This window comes from Micromys minutus (assembly GCF_963924665.1).
Source record: "Micromys minutus genome assembly, chromosome: 32".
Classification (NCBI taxonomy): Eukaryota; Metazoa; Chordata; class Mammalia; order Rodentia; family Muridae; genus Micromys; species Micromys minutus.
In genome coordinates this window covers 4,059,917-4,078,621 of record NC_137967.1, presented here as the reverse complement: position 1 = coordinate 4,078,621, position 18,705 = coordinate 4,059,917, and the positions used below count along the sequence as shown (strand labels likewise).

The following is an 18,705-nucleotide window of genomic DNA, read 5'->3' as shown; positions in this document are numbered from 1 at the left end:
TCCCTATACACTGTATTGTCATGTTCCTTCCCTGAGAGGTCACACTCACTGTCCTAGCATTAAGGGTCTGTGGCACCCCGATGCTGCCCTTACTCCTTCCACACCTCTACATGAGGTGCCTGACGTGCTCACTTCGCTCCTTCCTTCTGGCAGCAGGATCCCTGCCCCGCCCCCCCTCGGCCTCTGATTATCTAATTTCTTCCCTCCTACACTGGACACGAGTCTTGCCTTTCCCAGGCAGCCTGCCAGACCTCAGTGAGCTCTCTCTTGAGTTGCTCTGGCGTGCGCTGGGCTCCCTCTGGTGACTGGTGAACTTTCCTCATGTTCTAGAGCTCTGACTGGCTTGCAGCCCTGGGAGATAAGATTGCCAGGTCTGGGACCCCAGGGTCTCATAAGCCAATACTGCAGATACTATGCAAATTATACCCAAACAGTATGCAAATTATACGCAAACGAGCACCTGCCATTTCTTGGCTGAGGGTTAGACTCCTGTTCCCTGAGGCAAATGGGATTAGGATGAGTTGTGGCTTTAGGGTCCTGGTGCCTGATCCTTGGTACAATCAAGCTACCACCTGGGTGACGTGCACAGGGGCTGCTCAGGGACCTCCCTCCTCCCACTTCTGAATGCTTGTGAGATGGGGAGGGAGGCAGAGGTAGTGGCGTGGGATCCCAGGCAAGGTGGCAGTCCAGCCCTGATTGGGTGGGAGAGGACACGTGACCCGGGGAGCCCACTGAGATTCAGTCCTAGCACTTTGCTGGAAGTGTTGGAAAAGAACACCTCGTTTTCCATCTGGCCGTTCTGGGACAGGATGTAAGCTAAGGAAAGATTCTGATGTCAGAATCCACCCCTGTTTGAAGTAGCATTCCTCCCGGCCCCTCTGGCTGGTCACATGCTACAGCGAATTCAAATGCTTGAGCCAGGTCCAGTACCTGTTACTGGGGACCAGTGCCGGACCCCACAGTTATAACTCAGGTGAGCCCGGATGAGTCCCAGCTGGCTGGAGACTGCTCCCTTATTCAGTGGAACTGTTTCTAATCTTCACCCTTGCTGCAGACAGAATTCCATCCTACATTCGTAGGGTACAGCCTCTAGTTCCATGTACTTGGGGCTGGGGCCCATGGGGGAGGTTAAGGTTCAGTGATGTTGTAGCCAGTGGCTAATCCAATATGACCAGTGGCTTAGAGGAAAAACACTGAAGGGTGGGGAGAAGGGAGGGGAGATTGAGAGGTTCTGAGGTCACAGCGGAAAGCAAAGGAGAGAGGCCCTAGGAGAAACCAAGGCCGCCAAACCACACCTTGATCTTGATGCTAGCCTTCAGGACAGGGGAGGGGGCAGATAATTTTTCTTGCTGTGAAAAGCCACCCCGCCTGTGGCGTTTTGTTATAGTAGTGGGGACTTCCTGACACAGACTGGGAATACCATTTTGCCTCTGTTCAGTTGGCATCCTCGAGTCTGCTTAGTGCCAAAGGCAGGCTGGTTTGCCTGCACCCACGGAGCACCGCTGCCCCTTCCACAGAGCCAGGGCCTCCAGTAGCAAAGAATTCGTTTCTTTATTTACAAGTGATGTACAGTAAGAAACCCTAGGCAAGCAGGTGAGGTGGGGCCACTTCGGCTCCGGCAGATCATTTGTCCGCACGGACAAAGGAGGCGAAGACGCTGTCCTTCTGGCTGAGAAGCTTCTCTGGCTTGTCAAACTCCAGGATCGCACCCCTCTTCAGGACCATCACTAGGTCTGCACTCAGGATGGTGTGCACGCGGTGCTGCGTGGGCAGGAGGGGCTGGTGAGTGTGGTGGGCAGGGCAGCTGTCATCCTCCAGACTGGAGGAGGTATATGCTCACCATGCCTCTTCTCCCTCCTCTTCCCCATGCCCTCTTTGCCACGAAGCCTTGACAGACCCAAAGCTAAGTAGCCCAGGACAGCCCCGAGTCTGTGATCTCCTGTCTTATACTCCCCCCCCCTGGGGGGGGGAGGCTAGCATTCCACCCTGCAATACTAGGGATTGAAGCCAAGACCTTATTCCTTCTACAGGGCCCAACTGTGTCCTCAGAGCTGATGGCTCCAGCCTGGGGTGGCTGTGAACCAATTCCTCTGCCCTTCTCTTCTATCAGTCTTCACCCCCACCCCCAACTTCCAAGCATCAAGCCTTACAGATTCCCACCATGGGGAGGGAGGGGGACTCCCATTCTTTCTGAGAAGCAGCCTCAGCCTAGCTCATGGGGCTTTAGGGAAGGGTGTGTCTTGGCATTCAGAGATGGGGGAAAGCCTGAGGCAAGTAAAGGTGTAAATCTCTAGACACCCCGAAATTCTGCTCTGTTCTTATGCCAGATCTCTAGTCTTAGGATCGTTGCCTGGCTACAGGGATCAGTCCGCTGGTACCTTCCCAGAGCAAGCTTTCCCTTCGGGTGACCTCCACACAGGACCTCAAAGGCCCCTTACCGCGATGGTGACCACGGTGCGGTCTGCGAAGGCTGTCATCACCACCTTCTGGAGGATGTTTTCCTGTCAGGTAGAGGTAGCAGCTGGTGGCTCATCTGCTCCATGGGTGAGGTCTGGGATGGTTCTGGGGACATGGGGCCCAGGTGGTGCAGCTCCCATCTATACCCACTAGCCCTAGATGTGAATGTCAGCTTGAGGCTCTGGAGCCTCTGTGCTGACTGCTCCCTAGCGTGGCACCCCAGGACCAACCGTGGCCATGTCGATGGAGGCAGTTGCTTCGTCCATGATGAAGATGCTGGTCTTCCTCACAAAGGCCCGAGCCAGGCAGAACAGCTGCCTCTGGCCCTGGCTAAAATTCTCCCCTCCTTCCGTGATGATGGCATCTGGAAGCAGACGCGGGAGGGGCAGGACTGAGTCAGTTCTCCCTGTGAGGGGAGCAGCCTCGTGGAAGGGGAGCTGTGTACAGGTTCCACACATGTGGCTGTGCGTGCAGGAATGATGTTTCTGATGTGACAGGGCTTCTCTTCATATGGATACGATGTGGTTAACCTGGTGCTGTGCACTGCGGGGGCACATGGTACCTACGCCATGATTCCGACTGACCCTGGACTGGGGCAGACTCTTACCAGCAGGCATTTTCTGTACCAACACTCACTGTGGTCCTTGTTCACAGGGTAGGCAGGGCTAAAGATACACTGTGGTATGGGGGGGGGGCTAGCAACCTGTCTCCTAGGGACCCTGAATGTCCCCACGTGCTAGACTCTGACCTAGGTGAGTTCTGTGATCCTAGGCAAATTGCTTGACCTCTGAACCCCTGTACGGGAAAAGGTGGGACCTCACGGTCACTGAATTCTAGCTAGACTTGGGGTTTCAAACTCAGGGCTCGTCCTAGCCGTGGGGTGGGGTGTTTCCCTTCTGAACCCATCCATTCCAGGAGCAGTCACCGAGGCCTCCTGGCAACGCCTTCACCACCAGCTTCAGCTGAGCGATCTCCAGAGCCTCCCACAGCGTGCTGTCTGAGCATTTCTTCTCTGGGTCGAGGTTGAATCTGAGGAGAGGAACAGAGGGCCGTCAGGGAGCAGGGTTCACCTTCATCCCCAGAGCAGTGACAAGAACCGAGTGCTGGGAGGGGCCAACTGAGGAGGGAGGGGTGGGGGACCCACAAGTGCCAGCTTAAGCCTAGTGGGGAGGCTGTGAAGGATACTTTCCTCCGAATACTCTACTCCCCATCATGTGCAGAGCAAAGAGGAGGAGTTCAGGGTCTCACCTGATGGTGCCACTGAAGAGAACAGGGTCCTGTAGGATGATGGATAGGCGTGAGCGGAGCGTGTGCAGCGGCAGCTTGGCGATGTCAATGTCGTCAATGATGATGCGCCCTGTGTGGAGATGATGTCATAGGTCAAGGGTCACCAGGTGGGGGTGGTGCTTGGGACAGGCTCAGCCTGGGACACCCAGTGAGGATAAGGAAAGGCTGCTGGGTTCCCCTGGTCTTGCCTGGTAGCTGTGGGCACATGTGTACTCGCGTGACACCTAACACACAAATTACCTTCAAACGTGTCCACCATGCGGAAAAAGGCGAGAGAGAAGGAGGACTTCCCACTGCCTGTGCGGCCACAGATCCCGATCTGGAAGCAGAGAAGCAGGTGCATCGCTGTGGCTCTGGGGTGTGCACAGGTGCGGGGGAAGGGGGTCACAGCTTAAGGTTCAGCTTGTTTTCTGTGGTGGGTTCGGAGAGGGCTCTCCCGGGCAACCCAAGAGTAGTGTGCAAGCATTAATTCCTGTTTGGTAGCTGTCAGGGACTGAGGGTCCCCCAGTGTGCAATGTGCACAGCAGGACACTGTGGGATGGTGAGTGTGCCTTGTGGGTGTGCATTCGAGTTCTCCATCTGCAGTGGGGCCAGGCTGGACAGAGACTGACATAGAGATGCTGAAAGACCAGGATGGAAAGACAGGCAGGGGCAGATAGTCCCCAAGGCCGGACAACAACACGTAGGGGACAGAGACAAAGGCGGGGGGGGGGACCTGTCAGAGTTGAATGAGGGATGTGAGGACCCAGAGCACTGGGCAGTGACAGTGTCCCCTCTGCTTGAGACCCCCACTCTGAAGGTCAAGAGGATAGAGCAGGAGAGCTGGGGACGCCCGTAGGGAAAGAGCCCAGCAAAGCTCTCTAAACCAAGGAAGTCCCAGATAACTGTCTCTGCGGTGGGTGGGACCAGAGGCCAGGGAGGGGGCCGCAGCCCCCTGTTGCCCACCCTCAGACCCCCCCAGCTGACCTTCTGTCCTGGGGAGATGAGGGCATTGGCATGCTTCAGCACAGGCTTCAGGGAGCTGTCATAGCGCACGCTCAGGTTTTGAATTTGGATCTTCCCTTGGTCTGGCCAGTTCTTGGGGATCAACGATGGTGCTGAGGGCCAGGCTGGGGGTCAACCACCAGGCACAGGCCACCCCAGGAAGGCCGACCTGCCTCCCGCTGGGGACACCCCACCCTGCAGGTTCTCACCCAGGAGCCCCTCGTAGCTCTCTGCCTCAGTTTTCAGGAGTGTGTGGACGCGCTTCACGGCCCCCAGCTGGATCTCCATGTCTGCCAGGCTCCTCACCATCCAGTTGAGGTAGTTGGAGACCTGTGGGAGCGCGGCCAGTCACGGCTGCTTAGCGGTGCCCGTTTGCCACTTAGCCTTCAGGACGGCTCTCCTAACTCTGGGATGGACTAGGAGCCCCCGTGAGTCCTCTGCTGCCCACCTGTGGACAGTGGCAGCCTGGATCCATGAGAGGGTCCTGGTGGCTCCTTACCCATCCAGCAAAGCCTAGGTGGGGTGCGCCATCTCTCCTATATCTCGGTTGAGGAAATTGCCCCAGATGCTCAAGGGCAGCATCTGAGTCCTCCCTGCCCCACCTGGTGTGACTCACCATCAAGGCATAGGTGAGGCCCAGGCCTACCAGGCCCGCAGACAGCTCCCTGTGCAGGGAGTTGGAGATGGAGGTGGCGGCTGCGATCAGTACCACGCATGCTCCGATGTACTCCTGAGGAAGGACAGCAGCTGGCCCGGGCTGTTGTGGGTCAGAGCCACAGGTACCTACCTCATCCTGCCTCACCCTTGGGGCAGAGAATAACTCAGCCAGCCGGAGCCCCAGCTCCACATTTATGCAGTAGCCACACAAGAGACTGGCGGAGGTTGAGGCCTAGGCGCTCACGTTTTCCCCCAAAGTCATGCACCCTACGCCCCAAGGAAGAATGCTTCACCAGGACTCCAAAGAGCCCTCGAGTGTTTGTCACACGGCCCACATGCTTGCCCGCTTTCTCTTCCTTATTCTGACAGGAATAAGGCCCAGGAGGACCTTGAACTTCCCATCCTTCTGTTGCTGTCCCCAGAGTGCAGGAATGACAGACATGATGTGGGAATTGAACCCAGGGCTTTGGGGATACTAGGCACGCACTCTCTCAGCGAGCTACACTCCCAGTCCCGACCTCTGCCATTCCAAATGCCTACATCCTGCACCCACACCCTCTCCTTCTTCCTGGAGCACCCCTGGGATATATGGGGTGAAGATGCAGGTTAGATGTGGGAAGGCTACCAGGGCTGTTGAACAGGGAGGCTCTGGGCCCCCATCATCAGCTGTCGTCTCTTCCATGTATCCATGTTTTCCCCTTGTCCCAGCACCACACGCCCATCAGGACCCCCGCCCCGGGACCTGTAGTGGGGGTGGCACTTGCCATGCGGACTTCCAGCCACCTGTTGGCTGCTGTGAGGAAGAGGGAGGCGATGTTGTTGGAGTCGGTGTACTCTAGGAGCTTCTGCTGGAACCGGGCCTCGTACCTGGAGGACGAGCAAGGCATGGAGGAAGAGGGCGGGGCTCTCAGAGGACTTACGGACAGCCGCTTACAGAGGGCTCTCTGCAGCTCGTGAACCTACCGCAAATGTGGTCCCTGCCTCTGTCCGCCTCTCTCCTGCTTCTAGCCCCTGGGGTACATCAGCTCCCTTACCTGTCAGCTGTTCTTTTTACCACGTGTCACCTTATCTTTCCTTCTACACCAGTGTGACCCCCTCAGAGAACATCAGCGGCATCAATGGTCCAGTGACTTACAGTCAGCTTTACCTCCAGCCATTCACCACTCAGTAGTCTCCCCAGCCTTTTTGGGGTCATGGTATCATCTCCCGCCCCCAAGCACCCACAGTCTTTCCATTACTTGGCAGATTCCTCCCTTGGTATTTACAAATCTGCCCCCCTCTCAGCCTCCAGGCCTGACCTTAAGCGCACCTCCTCAGAAAAGCCTTCTTCAGCCCCCCCTTCCCTCCAGTAGCCACCCCTCATGTCTGTACCGCCCTCTCTGCAGCCTGTTAGCTGCTGAGAATCTGCTCAAACGCTCACCCCTCTAGCCATTTACGACCCGCCCCGCTACACACAGTCGTGTGTGAACGTAGGAAGTGCGTCTGTTTCCATCATGGAAACCTTAGCGGAAGAAACACGCTCACGCTCCTAGCTCGGCTTTCTCCAGCAGGTAGGACTTCGCTGGACAAGGGTCTCTGGGCTTTCTGTCCTACCCTCAGGCCCTCGTCACGTTTCTCCTGCACCGCTCTACACAGCCCTGCCTCCTCTGAGGCCTGGGCTTCTCTGTCACCTCCTTCAGACCCTGCGATGGTGTGGAAGTACTTTCTTACGGATAAACAAAGGGACCAGGGAAAAGCCATCTTGACATTCAGCTGGGAAAAATATCGATCGGGGACTCAGAGGCCGGACCCCATGCCTTGCTGTGCATATGTTTCATACGTCTGAAGCTGTGTGTTTTGCTTGAATTCTTTCCGGGCAGAGGGCACACTCACCTGAGAATGCTAAGGAGCATCTCCAAGGCGTGGTTGGGAGTGTGCACTGCACGGGCAAGTGGTGGATGCATGTGGGTGGGTAACAGGCCTGAGGCAAGTGTGACTCCGCATGAGAAGGGCTCGAGTACAGGCATGCTGATACACCCATGGGTGCACATGCGTGTGTGAATGTGTGCGTGCCTGGGGAAAGCTGAGGCGGAGTGGATGGGGGTCTGGGTACATGACAGCAAAGTTGGGGCAGTTGACACACGTGTCTGAGGTACCTGGGGACTGGGAAAGAGCTCCTTAGAGGTGCGAACCCAGACTGCTCGGAGCACCATAAGCATGTTAGGTAGAGATGGCGTCTTGAAGGGCAAAATGGGGACCCTGATTTCAGCATGGCCTGAGGGCCTATGACCCACACTGAGCCCAGTGCAGGCCTCTTTGGAAGCTGCTGTTTCTGTTCCCCCTCATGCCTTCAACACACTTCCACTACAGCCCTGTGCACAGACTTACCTCCTCCGAGGGCAGGGTGGGGGTGGGGAGGTGCGGGTAGCAAGGCTGAGCTTCTAGAGGCCACTTTCCCCAGACTTGGCTCCAAGAAGCGCATGCTTATTGGATGGCGAACGCCAAAAATTGGCCTTGACCCCACTGTCCAGTGCAGAGTAACTGGGCTTAAAGCTCACACCTATGCCTCGTGGCTGTTTCGAGGGTGACTGCTAATAACTCACATGCAACACTTAGCCCTTGGCACTCTGCCAGTGCAAAACCAATAAGGCCAGTCAACTTCTGCCAGGGTAGACTTTGGGGCTAAAGCCGGCAAATTGGGCACATACGGCAGTAAGTAAAAGGCATCTTTTCAAATGTACAAATCCTTCATCATGATGAGAGGGGGTACGGGGAACTAGGCAGCAGGTCCTTGGCTGACTACAGGCTTAATCTGATCCCTGGTCCTGGTCTGAGGCTAAGAGACTGAGCTGGAATCTGCTCAGAAGTCTAGCCCGCTTTCGAAAGTCAGTCTGCCATGCCAGGCCTCACCCAAGGGCTCTGGACACCAGTTTTAAACTTGGAGCAGAGGCTAGGACCACAGCTGAAGTAACCTGGAGCAGGGTCTGGAGGCCTGTGCTGGGTTTCAGGGCTTCTGTTGAGCAGAGGTTCAGGCTTCTGAGGGGTAGGGGGCTATCCAGGGGATGTAGCCTGAGCTAGTCCTGCTCTCCTCAGATGACATCTGCGAGGTGCATCCCCACAGACCCACCTGCCCCAGGACGGAGTTTGGTCTGTCCAGAGCCCAGCACCTCTCCTAAGGCTGATCTTGGACTTAGTGGTAGGGGAGGGACGCAGGTCTTGTCCCTCAGCTCATCCCTAAGCCTTGGGTTGCTCCTGACACAGGGCTTGGTGTCACATGGTAATTGTCATGCAGCTGTGCTGTCCTAAAAATAACCTGTTGTCACTCTCTGGGTCAGGCTTCGAGATGAGAACCCACTGGCATAGATCATGGGGTCTCTGGTCTGGCTAGGAGAGGACTGACACTCTAGGAGACCCAAGCACTTCTTGGTTGTGAGAGCAGGGGTCATCTCTACGCCTCGTTACCCACAGACGCTCCCAGCCCGGTACTGCCAGCTCGGTACTGCCACTGAGGAGGTGACTTGGTGCCAGAACACCGAACTTTCGGAAAACTCCCCAGGGTGAGAGGACTCTCGCCTGTTCTTTGAGTCATAGCTTCTGCAACTCTTCCTCCGAGAAGCCTTCCCAGACTGCTTCCCTTCTAGGCCCCCACAGCCTTGTCCCCATGCCTACTAAATCAATGGCCACATGGCCCGTGGGGACTGAAAATGCCTCTGGAGACACGTGACACATCTTCCGGGCCTAGCATTGGCTCAGAACAGGCGGGGCTTAGTGCTTGTCAGATGGATGAATGGGCTCACGTTTGGGCTCCGGGGAGGCATTTCCCAGAGAGGTTCTGTGACTGCTCAGGGCCTCAGTTTCACTATCTGTGCAGTGGGAACACTCACGCTCAGCACCCAGGGTTACAGTTCAGTGTCACTAAGAGAGGCATGCTCTAACTTCCTAAGTGAGCCGTCCCACTCCCACCTTGGGGGACTCTGGGCTTGTACCTGAAGGCACGGATGGTGGTGAGCCCCTCCACAGTCTCGGCGAAGTGTGAGAGCAGAGGCAGCTGCGTCGTGTCATCCAGCTGCTGCAGGTCCCTGCGTGAACAGAGCAGTTAGGAGAGCAGCTGGAGCTCGGCCTCAGCAGGGATGCAGCTGCAACACGGGGTTGGGCAGCCTCGGCTCTTTCAGCCTCCATTGCTCCCTGGCTGAGACCACAACAGTGGGAAGCCACTGTGCCTGTGGTGCTACCGGGGATGCCAAGAATGTGCTTATGTGGATGCTTCACCAGGCCGGCTAAGCAGCCTAGGCACATCTGGCACTGAGACAGGTGTGTGTGTGTGTGTGTGTGTGTGTGTGTCTGTGTGTGTGTATGTGTGTGTGTGTCTGTGTGTGTCTGTGTGTGTGTCTGTGTGTGTCTGTGTGTGTGTCTGTCTGTGTATGTGTGTGTATGTGTGTGTGTGTATGTGTGTGTATGTGTGTCTGTGTGTGTATGTGTGTGCGTCTGTCTGTGTGTGTGTGTGTGTATGTGTGTGTCTGTGTGTGTGTATGTGTGTGGGTGTGTGTGTGTGTCCACTTCACAAGTTATAGGACAGCGACCAAAGGAACAGAAAGGCCAGGTCTGATGTTCTCAAGTTCTTGTTACCTAAGAACCACAGCGGGCCTCAGGGCATCCTAGGCCAGGATCCTGGGTGGGGAGAGGAGGCTACAGGTTTCCATAGCAACAAGGGGCCTCTTGCTCCCCACAGCCACATGTCATATGCCAGGCAGGCCAGCTGGAAAACAGGGACTATCTCCCTGGCACAGGTATCAGAGGGGATGGGAAGAATATGTCCTCCTGGGCAGGGAGATGAAGTTTGCAGGGCAGCTTGTGCTAGGGTGTGTCCGAAAAGACTGCGCCATTTTGCTCATGTCTGTACAGAGTGTCCCCCTCTCCTTGGTGCCTGGAGATTCTGGGCCATTCGAACAAAAAGTCATTTATACTGACGTTAATTCTCATGGGCAGGTGGTAAAGATAAAGTCCATTCAAACATGATTACCACGGTTGCCAAGCAGTGTTTTGTTTCTGATTGATTAACTGTGTGCGCACAGGAAAGGAACTCAACTTTTATGGACATGACCTGAGGTGTAAAAAGAATAGTACATTTGTGTCACGAGTAAGTACCCATGCTTGCACGGCCAAAGCATAGTTTTCATGTTACGAATACAGCCTGATAATTCATGTTATGAATCGAAATAGAGTGTGCACATATGGACACATATATGTGCATGCGAATGCGTGTTCATATGTGAGTGCTCTACCTCTGAGCTATAGCACCCAGTCTCGGTTCTACCTCACGGTTTCCAAAATGCTAATTATGAATCAGGATACCAATTTAATGACGGTTGTAATTAGCAGTTTGGGTAACTGCGGCCTAGAGGGTCCTTTAAAGTTTTCATCCTATTTTTTTTCTATCAATGAGTTTAACAGGACCACTCCTAGGAGGAGCTTCTCTAGAGAACATACTGGAATACTTCGAGTAGGAAACATGCATGTGAGCGCGCACGGCAAGTGTACTGGCTGGTTTTGTGTCAACTTGACACAAGCTGGAGTCATCACAGAGAAAGGAGCCTCAGTTGAGGAAATGCCTCCATGAAATCCAGCTGTAAGGCATTTTCTCAACTAGTGATCAAGGGGGAGGGCCCCGCCCACTGTGGGTGGAGCCATCCCTGGCCCAGCCCATTGTGGGTGGAGCCATCCCTGGGCTGGTAGACCTGGGTTCTATAAGAAAGTGGGCTGACCAAGCCAGGGGAAGCAAGCCAGTAAGTGACATCCCTCCATGGTCTCTGCATCAGCTCCTGCTTCCTGACCTGCTTGAGTTCCAGTCCTGACTTCCTTTGGTGATGAACAGTGATATGGAAGTGTAAGCTGAATAAACCCTTTCCTCCCCAACTTGCTTCTTGGTCATGATGTTTGTGCAGGAATAGAAATCCTGACTAAGACAGTGAGCGTATGCATGTGCGAGTGTGTGTCTGTGTGCGTGTGTGGTGAGTCTCAATCTCACAAGGGCCAATGTGACCCATGAGAGAGGCTGCAGGAGCCTCAGTGAAGTCGAGGTTTCCCGTCCTGCTCCGCACCCCTGAGGACTTGGAAGCGAGCTAATTCATCAAAGCTCCCCTGTCAGGTGCCATCTGTCCCGCCCCCAGCCCCCAGTCAGAGATCAGGCGGATGATTCCTTAGTCACTTTGGCTCCTGGGATCACACAGTGCTCATGGGAAGCACTTGAGGCAAATGAAGGGAGGGCGCAGACACTGTTCCCCAAGCCCTGGTGACCCTGCCCACCCCCCCGCCCATCTCCCAAGGAAACAATTGAGGTGTGAACTGTAGGGCGCACGTGTGTGTGTGTGTGTGTGTGTGTGTGTGTGTGTGTGTGTGTGTTCTACCTCCATTCTTTGAGAAGCATGACTCCATCACTTTTATAATGATTCGGGCAAGTGTACCAAATGGTTATCGCCAAGGACCTCCTGTCCCCGCTCCCACACCTCCACCTGCCAGACGAGAACAGCCGCTGTCACCTGGATGCCACCCGGAAGTACTTCTGGATGAAGTAGCACACCACAGCTAGGGGCAAGAGGGCCACGAGGAACACAGGTGTGACATAGGAGATGACAGTCAAGGCGGAGACACAGAGTAGGGTTGATCGGCTCAGACACTCCAGCGTGGACGGGATGTGCTGAGGGGGAGGGGAGACAGGGGACACTGCTGTGTTAGATTCTTTGGAGTGCCATCTGCCGCCATGTCTGTCTCTCAAGCTATTCCAGGCTGATGTGTATCTGTCCTGCTACCTGAGACCTCTCTGGGGGCAGGAATCCAGACTCTGTCTTCTCACCTCACCCCAGTAAGATGTCAGTAAAGGAGATATAGGCGGAACCCATGTGGACATTCAGAATAGTCTGGAACCTTCCTGACTGAGTCGGTGGAATCTTCGACGAAAGCCGAAGAGGCTTCAGTCTTACGAAGCTCTCAGGGGAGACCCCAGACCCCACGTGGCTGTGACAGTCAGAGCAAGACACTGGGCTCCCCACACAGGGACACGGGGCTCCTCACACTGGTTCCTCCCACAGGGTTGTGCACATCTATTTGGAGGGTGGCATCTAAGAGGAAAAGCTTTCGGGGAAGCTCGGCACAGTCGGTACCTGGTCAATGGTGTTGCAGTCAGATGAAAATCTGTTGAGGATACTCCCCAGGGGAGTGGTCTCAAAGAACCTAAGAGGCAAGCAGAACCATCATTTCTTCAGTGATTTACTCTTCGTGTGTGGAACGAGGGCAGCTATTTGCTTGATTTAAATATTTCTAGAACCTAGGAGCAGTTGCTTTTGTGGGTCTGCACATATCTGGCCTGTGTCCTTGAATCCCTACAGCTACTCAAAAGGGTGTGGACTTCGGTTTTACCCTTCCTGACTCGGGCTCCTTGTGACCACTGATGCCCTCCTCTGCTTGACTCTCTTGGCGACTGTTCCCTTGGGACACAGAGCCCTCTCCCAGGAGAGCAGGTCCCTGGGGACGGTCTGTCAGCTGGCTGACAGTGAGAAGCTATGCTAGCTGTCAGCACTCTGCCTGCGACCTGGAGTTGGCCCAACTCAGCCGGAGAGCGTCTGAACTTCAGACTAGGGGCAAACAGAGGGCGAGTTAACGAAGCCACCACAGCCCGGGGCCACAGAGACAACGAAGTTGGGGAGTGAAAGAGTAACCAGTCAGAGGGCTAGCTCTAAGGTAGAGTTACAGAAACCAGGTCTGGAAGCCAGGAGGCCGGGTAACCAGGATGCCTATGTGGTTCCAAATCAGTCTGACCAGCCAGTTGGGCACGATGTTAAATCGTCTTGACACCTGGCACTTTTAGGGCTCTGTTCCATCTCATCAGGGTGATTCAAACAGTTAATCCTACCCCAGGTGTCAGAAAATGCAGTGGAGGGGGTGGGGTGGGGGGAGAGGAGGCAGTGGGACTTGTGGGCAGAGAGATTATACCACCCTGTGAAATGCTCACAGGGGTCTGCTGAGTAAATGCCAGTTCTCCCTGCTTCTTGCATAAGGACACCACGCGGGCGCGCGCACGCACGCACGCACGCACGCACGCACGCACACACATCAGCCAACCCCACACGCCTGTGCCATAGTGACCTGTCCTGCTGTGGTCAGGGGGTCCGGGGTACCTCATAGGGGCCAGGATGATGCGGTTGAGTAGGCTTCGGTGCAGCCTCTTAGCCACCTTCAGTCCTGTCCACTCCACAGTGACAGAGGTGACAAGGCACAGCGCGATGCCCAGGCTGCAGAGCACAGTGAATACCATGGCATAGACAGATTGGTCCAGGGCACATTCCTAAGCGGGAAGAGAAGGAGTGTGTTCTTCGGCTGTGTGTGGGTTTGGCCCTCCTCCCTCCTCTCCACCAGCCCTGTCATGGGCTGCAGGTGTACCTGGCTGAGGGAACAGTTCCTGGCAGCAGGGCTCAGGACCAGAGCACTGTCTGTCCACTTGGCCAGCCAGTAATCAATGGCCACCAAGACCATGTGCTTGAGCAGCTGGGAGAAGACAAGCAGGGACAGGAGCAGGACACCAGCCGAGGACAGATACTTAGTGCAGGCGCGCCATGGGATCTTGGCTCGCTGGTGCAGCACAGAGGATAAGTTGTCGTCTTCCTCGCTCTCGGCTGCCTCCTCTGCAGGTCACAAGAACCCACCCTGAAGCTTCATGGATCACAACCCTCTGAAGGTGAACCAGGGAACATCTTATTCCCACTTACAGATGGGAAAACACATAGAGAGAAAGAAGATGCTTAATCAAACCACACTACGCGACCATATCCAGAATCCCCTGGGCTTCAGTTTCTCTCTGAGTGATAGCTAATACTGTCAACTAGAATGGACGTAGGACAAGCCTCTGGGCAGACAGAGAGGGGTTATCTATAGTAGGTTACTTGAGGTGGGCAGATCTGCCCACCGTGGGCGTCATCATTCCATAAGCTGGGGTCCTAAACTGAATAAAAAGGAGAAAGTGGGCTGAATACCCATGGCTCTCTGCTTCCTGAGGACACAGTGTGACCATCAGCCTCATTCCAGTCACCACACCTTCCCAGCCTTGATTAGACCATATCCCTAGACCAGCAAGCCCAAACAAACCTTTTCTACGGTAGCTTCTTGTCAGTAGTTTGACATAGCAATAAGGAAAGCAACTAGCATATCGGTGTTAGCTGCCGTCCCAGGCTGGTGGCCATACCTTCCTCCTCATCCTCATCCAGCAGAAGGCCATCTCTTGAGGACATGGCACGAGGAAGGCCCTGAGATGGCTCTGGGGCTTTTCTCTCCATGACTGTCTCCTGAAAGACATACGGAGCCTGGCCAATGTCTTGCTCCTACAGTGTGCTTGTGGGAAAGTAGAGGTTAGGAGCCGCTACCCTAGTGACAACTGGCTTACACGTTAGGGAGGGCACACATGGACACACGCTTGTCTCCACAGAATTAACTTCTCTTCGTTAACTAATGATACCCCATTATCTCAGAGGAGTATATATATCCCTGTTGTGAGTGGGAAGAAGCCTAGCCTTGAACTTCCCATCCTCCTGCCTCAGCCTCCTCAATGCCGGGATTACAGGTGTGCACTGCCACACCTGTTTCTCCCCTGTTCTTGGTCTCTGAGACTCAAGCAACTCAGGTGGACGAATGACCATGGACTGGCTAAACCTCCGCCATCTTAGCTGTGACAATACAATCGGGGTGAGCATGTGACCAGACGGAATTGTGAGAAGTACACTCTGGCTGCAGAAATAAATCCCAGGGCTGCCGGGACAGCACTGCTTTGGAGAACGGGGCTGATTTGAGAGCAGTAGAGCAAAGTGACAGAGAGAAACAGAATACTGGTGGTGATCTGGTGACAAATGAGGCCACCGCTCTCCTGGGACATTTTTGGTTCCGTGAACTGACAATTCCTTACCTTGGCCCTGTCCTTTGTTTAGCTAGCTTGAGCCAACTTTTCTGGAGCCCTTTTAACTATGTGGCATCTGGACATCTGTGTGCAACTGATTCTGTCCTGGGTCCCTGCACAGGGGCCAGCTCCACCCTTTGCCTCTGTACAACTCTACTCTGTCATTTGGACACTTCCTGGGGGCTGGTGATGGCAAGCAGGCCTGTGAGTTCAGATTCTGCTAGAACCTTCTATCGGGGTGCGGCTGTGTGACCCCTATGTTCTCACCTTCTCCAGCTCTTGGTCTTGCCGGTTCATGAGGGTCTTCCAATGTTCAAAGAGCTGGCACTCAGACCTCTGGAAGTCCTTGAGCGTCCCCTCCCTCTGAATGGTGCCATCTTTCATAGCAATGATCTACCAGGGCATCCAGGAAACAGGTTTGGCTACCTTAGAGGAGTCTGAGACAGGGGAGTAGCACCTTTCACACTCTATCAATAGCGGCCTTAATCCACTGCTTGTGCGGTCTGGTAACCCACTCTCACTACACCACCATCCTCAGTGGGTGCCTTTGCAGAGCTGAGGAGTGTACCCTGGCCAGCCTGCCCACAGGACCCCAGCAACATCATTTTTCATATGCTGAGCAGGCCATTTGTTTGCTATCCTAAGCTGTACCCAATGGTAGGGTCGATCAGTTGGCCATAACCTGCTTGTTAATCCAAGTGGGCGTGGCTGTTACCTTTTGGAATCTGTCAAACTCTGTATTTGACGCACCCAATGACACCATCACACAGAGCTGCCATGAAGTGGCGCCCATCCTGTCCTGGGGTCCTGTGCACAGGTACCTCATGGGACCAGGCACCTCTATGCATGTCTTACTGGACTCGGGGTCGTTCTGAACTACTATTGCCTTGCTTTCTAAAGCCACTTTACCTGTTTTAATAGCGTTTGGAACTTTCTTCTTTTGGTCTTTGTCATAGCAGAGGAGGTTCACCTTCCACACGGAAGATTTATTTTTGAGAGAAATAATTAATTAACAGGCCTATTTGGCTCAGACTTAAAGATCAGAGATGGTCTCAGATTGTGGCTGCCGCCCAGTATAGTTTTGGCTTAGGAGTAGGAAGGTGTAGATTTCTGAAGGTCCATTGTCTTATCTTAGCATTAAGTGATTCCCAAAGAGATGTAGAGAGCTATCTTTATCCCTACCTACTGAAGAATAGGGTTGGGGGTGTTAGTCAGCATGTGGCTCACAACACCATGTTCTGTGGGAGCGCTGTTGTCTGCAGGACTACTGCACTGTTCCAGAATCCTCCATATGGGCGGAGCTCCAACCTACTCATCCCCGAAGGCCGAAGGCCCAGGGAGTCGGTTCTCCCACCTAAACAGATCATGGACAGTCAGGGGAAGCAGGCAGGACAAGGTCTCCTAGACAGTAAGACTGAGTGTCTACTTTTCCTCGACGGTCTGGTGCTCGTCTAGGGTACATCAGAAGGGAAATGAGGCAGGCTGGGAATGTCTGCAGGCCTGAGTGACAAGACTCTGGACTTTAACTATCTCTTAGTCTGCACAAAATCACCCAGGGCTTGCGTTCTGTGGCCGTCAGCCATTGCTTCTGGGTCATATGACTGATTCTTTTGAAGATCTCTCTTTCACACACACAATGCACACACACACATCTGCACACATGCACACACACATGTATACACACATGCCTGCACACGTGCCTGCACACACACGCACGTGCACAGCCCCACAGTCTGTGCTCTGTGGCCCCTCACCCAGTCCGCATGAGGCAGGTACTGAAGCTTGTGTGTCACCAAGACCACTGTTCTCTTGTCATCCCGGAGCAGCTCGAGGATGCCAGCCTGCATTAGGTGGTCACTCAGATGGACGTCCAGAGCTGAGAAAGGGTCATCCTGAGAAGCATAAGGTAGGCAGGCCTGTAGGGACTGACAGGTGTGAGCTGAACTCTCTAGAGTTCTATTGAAGCTAATCTAGATGTTGGCGAAGGTTAGCTACATGGCCTCGGACCACCCGCCTAACCTCTCTGGGGCTCAAATATCTCGGTTATTTAAATAGACCTTATCGATTCGCTTCCTGTCTTCTGAGCCATTGATGGCTACCCATCTCCCATGATGAACTCCTCATCACAGTCCCCCAGTCCCTCTCCCATCTGTCCAGTCTTCCCCATCCCAGCCCCACTTCTCACCCAACCTTCCCAAGCTCCCCCCATTCCAGGTTGCCAGTGAGCCCACTACTCTAGCCTTTGCCAGGGCTGTTGCTTCCATGAGCCATGCTTCTGCGCAGAGACTACTTTCCACCCACCACCCACCACTCACCCAAGCACAAGTCCTTCTGTGTCTTGCCCTGACCAGCTGCTAACTTTCACATCCTCTCTGTCCTGGAGACAACCCCGTGTGAAGCCAGGTCAGATCATTTGCACACTCCTGCCTGCAATCAGCACCCTTCCCTCTCCCGAAGATCTCACACGCTGAGCCTATATGCCTGTTACGATTAACTTAATGAATGGAGAAGAGTAGCCACTATCAGGTGGGACCTTGGATGGGCTAGAACTTCACAACTGCAGAGCGTGGGCCAGGTCTAAGATGGTAAAGGTGAGGCGTCCCTTGCGAAGAGTGCGTGTGCGTTCTGAGGAGTCAGGGAGAGGATAGAAGCTAGGGTCAGAGAGCCGATGTTGGAGTCTGTCTAAATGCCTTGTTCATTGTCCTTTTGTTTGACTGACTCTCTGAGGCTCTCTTCTGGGAAGCCTTCCCTGAATTCTCCGGCCATCACAGCTGTCTCACGGTCTGAGCCACAAAGCTTTGAACTAGCTATATTTCCATATTTCCAGCACATGTGTGAGTCTACGTCCCTAATCAAACTTCAGATCTTCAAGGTCAAGGGCTGGGTCTTATGATTCCTTCAGTATCAGCCTAGCCCAGAGTTTGACATGAGGCAGGGAGGCAAGTTTTATCTCCTGTTTGGTGGCTGGAGTGCTGTGTTCAGAAGGGCTCTGAGGACAGCGTGAGTTCCCCGGAATGACAGCTTGGCAATTAATTAGCAGTGTCTGGCCTGAGCACAGGCCAGGAAGTGGGGTCACACACTCGGTGTGTTTGCATTCTGATAGTTGGGCTGCATGGGTGTTGACAGTTGGGGCTGCTCTTTTGTCCTTGAGAGAGGTAGTCTCACCTCCCCTTGTGTGCATAATAACCCTCTCAAGGTTATTAGACGGTTCAATGGGAAGCCCACTGTTATCCGCACTGTTCTAGCCTGCCTCAGTTTCTCTCTAAGTAAGATAAAGGCAGTATCTCTAGGAGGATTTGATCCTGGTTAGGGAGGCTGTTGGATGATAATGATCATGGTGGTGGTGGTGGTAATGATGATGTTAGGGAACCAGGAAGACAGACAGTAAGACATGAGGATCCCAG

At 54.3% G+C, this 18,705-nt stretch overlaps 1 protein-coding gene across 6 annotated transcripts in view; it reads right to left on the bottom strand.

Moving 5' to 3' along the window:
- Nucleotides 1–1,577: 1,577 nt before the first annotated feature.
- ABCC8 (ATP binding cassette subfamily C member 8) overlaps nt 1,578–18,705 on the bottom strand; it is a gene marked incomplete at its 5' end in the record, with an annotated part of 74,851 nt that continues 57,723 nt past the window's right edge. For all 6 annotated transcript variants that reach the window (XM_080908148.1, XM_080908150.1, XM_080908149.1 and 3 more), the window contains 18 exons: nt 1,578–1,761; nt 2,439–2,501; nt 2,688–2,821; nt 3,383–3,486; nt 3,706–3,814; nt 3,985–4,063; nt 4,711–4,841; nt 4,938–5,058; nt 5,345–5,458; nt 6,150–6,252; nt 9,351–9,443; nt 11,901–12,058; nt 12,522–12,591; nt 13,536–13,702; nt 13,798–14,039; nt 14,597–14,696; nt 15,569–15,694; nt 17,056–17,193. In XM_080908148.1, the coding sequence (XP_080764274.1) occupies nt 1,624–1,761; nt 2,439–2,501; nt 2,688–2,821; nt 3,383–3,486; nt 3,706–3,814; nt 3,985–4,063; nt 4,711–4,841; nt 4,938–5,058; nt 5,345–5,458; nt 6,150–6,252; nt 9,351–9,443; nt 11,901–12,058; nt 12,522–12,591; nt 13,536–13,702; nt 13,798–14,039; nt 14,597–14,696; nt 15,569–15,694; nt 17,056–17,193 (2,190 nt within the window). In that variant the 3' untranslated portion in view covers nt 1,578–1,623. The remainder of the gene's footprint in view (nt 1,762–2,438; nt 2,502–2,687; nt 2,822–3,382; nt 3,487–3,705; nt 3,815–3,984; nt 4,064–4,710; nt 4,842–4,937; nt 5,059–5,344; nt 5,459–6,149; nt 6,253–9,350; nt 9,444–11,900; nt 12,059–12,521; nt 12,592–13,535; nt 13,703–13,797; nt 14,040–14,596; nt 14,697–15,568; nt 15,695–17,055; nt 17,194–18,705) is intronic.